We start from the raw sequence: 10,206 nt of genomic DNA, 5'->3' as shown, positions 1-10,206 counted from the left end.
CCCCGGGCTGGCCCCGGAGCCCCCCTGCGCGCCCCGCGCGCCCCGGCCCGGCCTCGCAGGGCTGCCGAGCCGGCCCCGGGCTCCCCCTGGGCCCAGCGCGGTGCCGGGGTCAGCGCTTCTCTCGGGTCTCGGGACAGGTGAGCACCCTGATGAAGGCCACGGTCCTGATGCGGCAGCCCGGGCGGGTGCAGGAGATCGTGGGCGCCCTCCGCAGGGGCGGGGGAGACCGCTTACAGGTACGGCCCGGGCGAGGTGGGGCGGCTGGGGAGGCGACCGGCCCAAGGGGCCTGCCCGCGCTGCCGCGGACGCTGCGGGCACTGAGCCCCTAGAAATGGCCAGCGGCCGAAGGGCAAGCAGGTTGCTCCGCCTGATGGCCGTGGGTTAGAGCCCACCTGCCGGAAAACCTACATTTCAAATGTGTCGGTCATGACCAGCTGCTGCTTCCTCTTACCAGGTAGAAAGCGCCCAGCACCAGGCCCTGGGGCCTTGTTTCCACACTAGCCCGGTCAGCGGGCTCCCCAGGAAGTTGCAATGTGGAAATGGGTCACCTTGGGAGAGACCCGAGGCAATGAGATGACAAGGCTAAGAGTCAAAGGGGGCCCTGTTCCTCAGTCCCGGGTCTGCCAGCGACCGACCGGCAAGAGGCTGGGCGTCCTCAGGCTTAGCACGCTAAGATTAGTTCTCCCTTCCGCCCCTGGCCTTTCCTAACTCCTGCAGGGCTTTGCCCACTGGCTGGGTACTGAGCTGGTTTGCCTTTCATAATCACCGCCCCCCCCCCCAGGCAGAGCCACACCGGAAGGAGCCTGTATGGATAGCATCTCTCTTTTGCATTTTAGGTCATTTCTGATTTTGACATGACCTTGAGCAGGTTTGCATATAATGGAAAGCGATGCCCTTCTTCTTACAGTAAGTCACATACTAGCTGGCTTTGTGGGGCTTGACAAGATGGTGGCTTCTGAGTGGCCAACGAAAGGAGTTTTGTGTGTTTGCAGATATTCTGGATAACAGCAAGATCATCAGTGAGGAGTGCCAGAATGAGGTGAGTTACTCCCCTTCTTTGTTCAGAGAGGGCTATCATGTACTCCTTCAGATAGTTCTTGGTTAGGACCAAAGATTCCAGGATAGACCTTAGAAGATTAATATTTTTAAAAATTGTTGTTCTTATGTTCAGATGGACCTAGTCTCATACACTGGGGCAGTGTTTCCTTTTTGTTCAAGACATGTGACGATTGGTGGTTAGAATATGAATGTTATGCAGACCGCTAGCTATAGAGTGTACAAGAGACTTCAACATTTGCTGTTTAACCCTCCAGCAACTCCAGGGGGTGGATAGAACCACTATTATCTCCATTTAACAGATGAGAAAACAGGCTTGAAGAGGATAAGCAACTCCTTCAAGGGTCATACAGGCAAGACACAGAGAGCTTGGTTTTCCCATAGAACTGATTCTGTCCCAAACTCTTTTCGCTACATTATGCTACTTCTTTAATAATAAAATTGGGGGGTGGCACCTGGGTGGCTCAGTGGGGTGAGCGTCTGACCCTTGGTTTTGGCTCAGGGTGGTGGGATCTGGGATGGAGCCCTGTGAGGGACTCTCTGCTCAGCAGGGAGTTTGCTTGAGATTCTGCGCACCCTTGTCTCTCTCTAAAATAAAATAAATAAGTCTTTTAAAAATATATAATTTTTTGGCATGGTAACAGGTATCAAGAAAGACTTCTGAATTAATATCAATATATGATAACACCCGTTTCCATGAGATACATACAAATATTACAAATCCTGCAGCCTCGCAGTTCATTTTACATTGTTCCACTTTGCCAGAGGAAGGCCCTGCTGGTTGCACGATTCTTTGCAGTTTGCTGAGCGCTTTCTGCTGAACAGCTATATCATTTAGTTTCACTTCATTATGAAATTCACTAAATTACATACTAAGCGGTCTTTCAGTCTGTCATATTGTTCAGCCCTTCCAATACTCTCATAGTTACTTGTTATTAAGATGGGTAGCAAATTATAGATAGCTCTTATATTTCTAAAACCCATCTCTCTGGAGATGTACTTTCAGCTTAACATAAGTTCTGGCTCCAGGACTAATTAATTGCCTTTAAGTCACTTTTAGTGGTTCCTCACATATCTGATCTTACCAGCTTCCAGAAAGCTGCATCCACAAGTAAGACAGCACGTTTGGGTGCCTGCTCTGGGATAACGAAGCTAGGGCAAACTAAGATTCTAGGTGTTGATGAGCTCCCGAAAAAAAATTAATTTAAAAAATTAATTTAAAAATAATAATCATTAATAAAAAATTAATAAATAAAAATTAATAAATAAACAAAGTTTAGGTATGAAATCTTTTTTCAAAAAAGTATATCTTCTGTTGAATTCTCTTATACTTTTTAGAAAAATGTTCTCACACCTCCCTCCCTCCCCAAAAAAACACACACATTGAGAATCTTAGTACATTTCAGGAGCTTTCTCCCTTTCTCAGCGTGTGATCTTTGCCTTTAACTCTCTTTTGGACCCATGGTCAGGGACTCCACATTTGATCTCATAATATTCTGAGACTGTGCATGTATTAAAGTGACAATTCTTGGGGCGCCTGGGTAGCGCAGTCGTTAAGCGTCTGCCTTCGGCTCAGGGCGTGATCCCGGCGTTCTGGGATCGAGTCCCACATCGCGCTCCTCCGCTGGCAGCCTGCCTCTTCCTCTCCCACTCCCCCTGCTTGTGTTCCCTCTCTCGCTGGCTGTCTCTATCTCTGTCGAATAAATAAATAAATCTTTAAAAAAAAATAAAATAAAGTGACAATTCTTTACCCAATCAGTTCCCATTTTTACTGGGCGCTGTTACTGACTGACTGGCCCTGTGTGACACGTGGTCCCTGAAGTGGTCTCCCCAGACGTGGAAGGAAATCTTAGCAGGAGGAGGTACACGTAGATGCTCGTGAGGTCGTTCCCCCGATGTTGGCGTCGCGATGGTTGTCCACTAACACGCGGGGTCCCAAACTCACGTCCATGATTTTTCTACTTCCACTTTAATGATTTTTGCCATATCTGTGGTGATTTTTACTACATATTTTACTTAAGGTTGGGTTACTGTTAAAAATCTGAATGTGGGGCACCTGGGTGGCTCAGTCAGTTGAGTCTCTGCCTTCGGCTCAGATCATGATCCCAGGGTCCTGGGATCAAGCCCCGCATTGGGCTCCCTGCTCTGCGGGGAGTCTGCGTCTCCCTCTCCCTCTGCCTGCTGCTCCCCCTGCTTGTGCTCTCTCTGTCTCTGTCTGTCAAATAAATAAAATCTTTAAAAAAACATCCGAATGCAATGAGAAAAACAATCTTTGTGAAAGCATGAATTGGGTGTGCTAGTTTTTTTCTTAATATGCATTAAAATGAATCTAAAACTACTAAAATGAAAAGTGTTTATCCATGGGCCCCTGAAGTTACTTTGCCCACCCCCTGAGAAAGTGTACCCCATTTTGGGAAATACAGCATTAATCCCTTCTTACTGGTTAAGCACTGCTGGCTGAGCTAGTGGGTAACAAAATCCCAGTAACCTCTCACCCGAGAGCCAAAGATCTTTGTTGATTGTTAGGCCTCCCGCTTGGAGGGTACGAATGAAGGGCTGACCAGCTCTGCGGATCAGTCACTCCCTAACACAGAGCTGCATCCTTCTAGGTGATTCTTTGCTCACGCTAAATGGTGGGACTTTGCTGGGGAAAACTTGATGCAGACTAACGGCTTTTCTCTTCATTTGGGTGTCCCAGCTTAAAGCGCTCCTTCACCACTATTACCCAATTGAGATTGACCCACACCGGACCATCAAAGAGAAGTTACCTCATATGGTGGAATGGTACGTGACGGTGGTTTTGAACCGCTCCTGGCCCCCACGATGGACTGGTCCAGGAGGGGGTATGTTTCTCCTGAGCTTGAACGAGGTGACAGGCCCCCTTACCTTACTGAATTCCCCTGGCGCACCTGTTAGAACCAACCGTCCAGCTGCTAGAGTGGGGGCCCACTGAGAATTCTGGGAAGGAGGGAGAACCCCCTGGGTTTGGGGGGGTAAGTGCTTTGGGGAGATGGCTCTCCTATAGGAACCAGTATTGCTGGACAGAGCCCCAGTTCTCCAGAACATGGGGTCACCGAGGGAGGGGTTCAGAAGAGCTTTGGCTTCAGCGGTTAGCTCACCCAGTCCTTGTTCCTGTGGCTGTGGTGTGGCTTTCTCACCCTCTTCCTTTTAAGGACAGCCGGAGTCCTTCAGGAAGTGGCTGGTGGAAAAGGATGAGCGGCCTTCATTGGGGGACTTGGCCCTTTAGGGCCAAGGTGACTTTTTCCCTTTTTAAAGGGAAAGGGCACTTTCCCACTTAGTGATTGGCATGTGGGCTTTTGCGGGGTGTCTGTTTCTAGGTGGACCAAAGCCCACGACCTCCTGTGCCAACAGAGGATTCAGAAGGTCCAGATTGCCCAGGTGGTTAGAGAGTCCAATGCAATGCTTAGGTAAGCTCCTTGCTCTGGAGAACATTTGAAACTGGTTTGCTCACAAAAAGAGGCTGGAAAGGAGTGGAGGGGAGTTCGTGGCTGGCGGGGTCAGAAGAGACAAAGCCCTGTAAGTGGCTGATGTGAAGAAGGTCTTGCTTTTCCTCTCTGAATACAGCTAAAGGATTTCTTACCCTTGAGTGCTTCCTAGGAAGCTGTCTGCTGCTAGTGGATGTCGTGTGAATGTGACCTAGGCTTCATCTTCTAGAACAAATAGCATCTAGCTCATTTTCTCCCCTGGTAAAAAGACTTCGGGGTCACCATGATGACTGGTGTTCTGGATTAACCCAGACATGGCTGTTGGCTGGCCTGGGATCCTTGATCATCAGTGCCCTTCCCAGTGCTGCTCTCTCTGCTGCCATATTATTATTATTATTATTACTATTATTATTATTATTATTATTAACATATAATGTATTATTTGTTTCAGGGGTACATCTGTGATTCATCAGTCTTATATAAATAGCTAGTGCTTGTTACAACATATACTCTCCCCAATACCCATCACCCAGCCACCCCAACCCCCCACCCAACCCCTCCAACAATCCTCAGTTTGTTTCCTAAGATTAAGAGTCTCTTATGGTTTGTCTCCCTCTCTGGTTTCGTCTTGTTTTATTTTTTCCTCTCTTCCCCATGATCTCTGCCTTGTTTCTTAAATTCTGCATATCAGTGAGATTGTATGATAATTGTCTTTCTCTGATTGTCTTATTTCGCTTAGCATAATACCCTGTAGTTCTATCCATGTCATTTGCAAATGACAAAATTTCATTCTTTTTGATGGCTGTGTTATATTCCGTGTGTGTGTGTGTGTGTGTGTGTGTGTGTGTGTGTGTGTGTACACACCACATCTTCTCTATCCATTCATCTGTCGATGGACATCTAGGCTCTTTGCATAGTTTGGCTATTGTGGACATTGCTGCTATAAACATTGGGGTGCAGATACCCCTTCGGATCACGACCTTTGTATCTTTGGGGTAAATACCCAGTAGTGCAATTGCTGGGTCGTAAGGTTCTGCTGCCATATTCTTTACTGGTGGAGGGATATGGGCACATAGAGGAAGGAGGCAACATGGTGCCTGCTCTCAAGGACTGGGTGTCCCAACCGGGGAGAGCCATGAAAAGCCAGGAAAGTAGAGACACGTGCAGACCCAGTAAGTACCAGCATGGGGGTGGAGCGTTTCCTCAGTGAAGCTGCCCCAGATAGCTTCCTGGTTCTATTTTGCTTGAGCAAAATAAGGCAGAAACAAACAAACAAACAACAGCCCATTTATATGAAGTTCAGGGATAGGCAAAGCTAATCAGCAGTGATATGAAGTCATAATGGGAGGGGATGGTGTTGGTTGGGAAGGGAACCTTGATCTGGTTAGTAATTACATGGGTGCATACGTATGTAAATATTAATTGAGTTGAACACTTAAGATCAGTGCATGTTAACTATTTATTGTATGTATTTTAGACCTCAATTTAAAATGTTTTTAAAGGGGCACCTGGGTGGCTGGCTTACTTACTTACGCCTTACTCGGTTAGGCGCCTGGCTTTGGCTCAGGTCATGATCTCGGGGTCCTGGGATTGAGCCCTGGATCGAGCTTCCTGCTGAGCTGGAAGTCTGCTTTTCCCTCTCCCTCTTTCCCTCCCCCCTGCTCATGCTCCCTCTCTCTCTATCTCAAATAAATAAATAAAATCTTTTTAAAAATGAAATAATAAAATAAAATGTTTTTAAAAAGAAAAAAATTAGGGGCACCTGGGTGGCTCAGTCGGTTAAGCTTCCAACTGTTGATTTCAGCTCAGGTCGTGATCTCAGGGTCCTAAGATAGAGCCCCATGTCAGGCTCTGTGCTCAGTGGGGAGTCAGCTTAAGACTCTGTCTCCCTCTGCCCCTGCCTCCCCACCCCATACTCACTCTCTCTCAAATAAACAAACAAATCTCTATTTTTTTTTAAAGATTTTATTTATTTGAGAGAAAGAGAGCATGGGAGAGAGAGAAAGAGAGCACAAACAGGGGAAAGGGCAAAGGGAGCAGCAGACTCCCCACTGAGCAGGGAGCCCGACTCGGGGCTCAATCCCAGGTCCCCGAGATCATGACCTGAGCTGAAGACAGATGCTTAACTGACTGAGCCACCCAGGACCCCCAAATAAATCTTTAAAAAGAAAAAATTTAAAAATACATCACCCAAGTAGAAAAGACGGGGGGCAGAGGCAGTGCCATTGCGGAATCCATCTGTCTCTTTTCAGGGAGGGATACAAGACGTTCTTCAACACCCTCTACCAGAACAACATTCCCCTCTTCATCTTCTCCGCGGGCATCGGTGACATCCTGGAAGAGATTATCCGACAGATGAAAGTGTTCCACCCCAACATCCACATCGTGTCTAACTACATGGACTTTGATGAAGACGTGAGCCGCATCTCCTTTAGGCTGGGAGTAGAAGAGGGGTGGGGACCAGCATCCCCCCAGGCAGCACCCGAAAGCCTAAACCCTGGGGGAGGAGAGGGAGGGAAGGTGTGCTGGCTTCTTGCTCTCGGGCAGGTATTTATTTCTTGATGCCGGCTAAAGACAGTTACCTCTGAAGGACCAGCCCTTTGGTGTTTGACTGACAGCTCCCTACCCTGGGGTACCTGATTTAGGGTTCAGCCAGGCCCCATGTCACCGTCCCACGTCATGTGCCATCGTAGGTACTCCAGGGCTTAGACTTTGACTTGTTTTCCTGGAGCCCGAGGTGGGCCGCTCCGACTCACCTGTGCTCTGACTTCTTCCCTTTACACCAATGGCTGGACTTCTCACCTGGTAGCGTTGGGGGTGGGGGTGTGCACCTGCAGCCGAGTGTGAGCGCCCGTGTGGCCGGGACAGTGCTCGCGTCACGGCTTCGTGCTCCCACTGGAGCCGCTGATCAGTGGTGTCAGAGGGTCCTTGTGAGTTTAAGTCAGCGCTTACACACTTTTTTTGTAAAAGGCTGGGTAGTGAATATTTTAGACTTTGGGGGATGGACTCCGATCTGGCACAGCCACTCGACTCTGCTGTGGAGAAAAAAGCCACCACGGACACGACGTGAGCAAATGAGCCTGGCCGCGTTCCGGTCAAACTGAATTTACAAAAATAGCACAAATCTGGCTGCAGGACCTAGTTGGTGGGCCCTGAGTTTAGACTAGGAGGAGGTTTTGGCATTTCTCTGGCTGTCAGGATTCCCTTTCCCCTGTGACAGAGACAGTGACAAACTGGCTCTAGGTGGTCCCTGCAGCCCTTCTGTGTGTCTCTTGATTATTTAGGGTTTCCTCCAGGGATTCAAGGGCCAGCTCATACACACATACAACAAGAACAGCTCCGTTTGCGAGAACTCCGGGTACTTCCAGCAGCTTCAGGGAAAAACCAACATCCTCCTGCTGGGAGACTCCATGGGGGACCTCACTATGGCTGATGGGGTGCCCGGTGTGGAGAACATTCTCAAGATTGGCTTCTTAAACGACAAGGTAGGTGTGGGACCAGGGCTTCCTGTCTTAGTGGCTTGCTTCTGTTTCAGTGTCTGTTAGCTAATGCATAGTAAACACCTGTATGTACTGGTCATGGTCAAGTCTTAGAGGCACTGAGGTAAGCCACGAGCTATACTGTCATAGGAAAACAGCGATGATGGCTGTGTTGGGCACACGGCGCGACAGGGGAGTTCAGAGACACTACTGGGTGCTCACCACGTACCAGGCATATTGACTCATTTAGTCCTTGCAGCAGCCTTTTGAGGTAGTGACTCTTACGCCTCGTTTTACAGATGGGGAAACTGAGGCAAGGAGCTTTCTCTACCCATGGTGCATAGTGTAGGAAGTGGTGACGCTGATTACAGTCGTCCTAAGTCATAGCTATAAAGCATGATAGAAGTGGGAGATGTTCAGTATTCAGGACCTGGGTTTACAATTCAGAGAACAAAAACGCAAGAACAGACCAGAGGCTGACGGGTGAAAACACCATAGTCGTAAAGGGGCGCAGTATGGTGTCAAATGAGAAGGCCACCAGTCCCTGCCCACCCGCCCACCTCAGCCAGCAGGTGCTGAAGACCTCCAGAATGCCTGAGCCATGTGAAAATTCAGTCCAGATGGATTAGAAGTAACATCTGGTTTTTAAATTTTAATCCTCGTCCTGTCCTTTTGCCATCGGCCCAAGGGTTAATCCCGGCTCCCTGCACCCGTTGCCATCCGAAGGGCAGGTCCCTGTGACCTGGAGCTGCTCTTGGGGAGCTGCAGCTCTCATGCCCTCCTCCCCCTGCCCCGGGTGCCCAAGAGGCAGAGGCAGAAGGCAGGGCGTCCTGGAGACTCCCTACCCCCCTCCCCCGGGCAGGTGGAAGAGCGGCGGGAGCGCTACATGGACTCCTATGACATTGTGCTGGAGAAGGATGAGACACTGGACGTTGTAAACGGGCTGCTGCAGCACATCCTGCACTGCGGGGACTGGAGAGAGGTGCAGGGCTTCTGAGTGTGGGCGGGGGCCAGGCGCCGCAGGCTGCGGAGGGGGAGCCTCACCAGGAGGCTGCCCGCTGGGAGCGCTGTGCGTCCGTGTGTGCGCAGAGTCCAGCCGGGAGGCAGCCGCCGAGCCCAGGCCTCTCCCTCCTTGCCCAGCGTCTTCTGTGGTGTCCTCCGGAGGCTGGCGGGAGGCCCTGCCAGATGGGAGGGCCAACCAGGGTGTTAGCACTCTAGGGACCATCTAGGCCAGGGGTTCTTCCCCCCCCCCCAGTTTTTAAACATGGGAAGCTAGTCTTCAAACAAATCTAATGTGTGAAACACATCAAAATAAAAAAAAGGAAAAAACAGCTCTTCTGATTTGGGGGTGCAGGGCTGGCTGGCGGGCTCAGTCGGTGGGGTATGTGACTCTTGATCTCAGGCTTATGAGTTCGAGCCCCACATTGGGTGTAGAGATTACTTAGAAAATAAAATCTTAAAAAAAAACAAAACACCCAATTCACTCACAAGACCCTCTGAGCAAACCCTAAATGTGCCTGCGGACCGAGGTGGGCAGGCGGGGTTGGAAGGTATGTTTCTGACCTGGAATGGTTTCACTTGTTGCCAAGGTAGCCGTTAAACTCGAAGTCCAGTTGAGGTCAGTCGGGTCTGGCCAGCCCTGTGCGCAGAGTTCCCTGGTGATGGATCCCCAAAGGGATCCATTTGGGGGCTGATTTTTCTCTTGTGCCCTTGGCTCCTGCCCTGTCTTTTCTTCCTTATGTGGGCCCAGGGCCACGAAGATGGGTGAGTTCAGGGGGGTCAAGACCGGTACCTGAAGGGAGAAGGCGCTGCAAGACACAGTAAAGTGGGAGTGATTTCTGCTCCGTTGCCTCGCCTCACTGGGCTTCCTTCCGAGTTTCTTTGCCTTCTCCCTCCCCTGTCGACTTGGATGGGCAAGAACGAGCTGGATTCTCTCTGGGGCACCTTTTGAAGAAAAAAGGTAAAGCACCTGTTTCACCTGGCATTTTGCTGCCTCTCCTCAGAGGAACGCACCCCCTCATTCTCCCGCGGAGGGTGCCTGGCTGCGGGACGTGCGTTTCCCTGCGGCTCCTTCACGAGCGCCCTTAAAGTAGGCATAGTTCCCGTTTACAGGTGGCTTGGAAAAGACCAGAAACTTGCTCCAACTCCACAGCCTGGAGCTCGGCCAGGATTTCAGTGTTTCTGCCCGAAGCCGTAGCATTTCTTCGGCTTCGTGCTTGCACACC

General features: G+C 50.0%; 1 protein-coding gene across 1 annotated transcript in view; it reads left to right on the top strand.

Annotated features, from left to right (window-relative positions):
• Nucleotides 1-9,448, top strand: part of NT5C3B (5'-nucleotidase, cytosolic IIIB) — a 9,902-nt gene extending 454 nt beyond the window's left edge. The window contains exons 2-9 of the mRNA XM_034640407.1: nt 138-236; nt 837-906; nt 993-1,039; nt 3,755-3,840; nt 4,395-4,484; nt 6,755-6,917; nt 7,787-7,987; nt 8,844-9,448. Coding sequence (XP_034496298.1) covers nt 138-236; nt 837-906; nt 993-1,039; nt 3,755-3,840; nt 4,395-4,484; nt 6,755-6,917; nt 7,787-7,987; nt 8,844-8,978 — 891 coding nt within the window. The 3' untranslated portion in view covers nt 8,979-9,448. The remainder of the gene's footprint in view (nt 1-137; nt 237-836; nt 907-992; nt 1,040-3,754; nt 3,841-4,394; nt 4,485-6,754; nt 6,918-7,786; nt 7,988-8,843) is intronic.
• Nucleotides 9,449-10,206: the final 758 nt, after the last annotated feature.

The sequence above is a fragment of the Ailuropoda melanoleuca genome, chromosome 13, assembly GCF_002007445.2.
Source record: "Ailuropoda melanoleuca isolate Jingjing chromosome 13, ASM200744v2, whole genome shotgun sequence".
Classification (NCBI taxonomy): Eukaryota; Metazoa; Chordata; class Mammalia; order Carnivora; family Ursidae; genus Ailuropoda; species Ailuropoda melanoleuca.
Note: the sequence above shows the minus strand (reverse complement) of the source record. Positions and strands in the feature narration are given on the sequence as shown.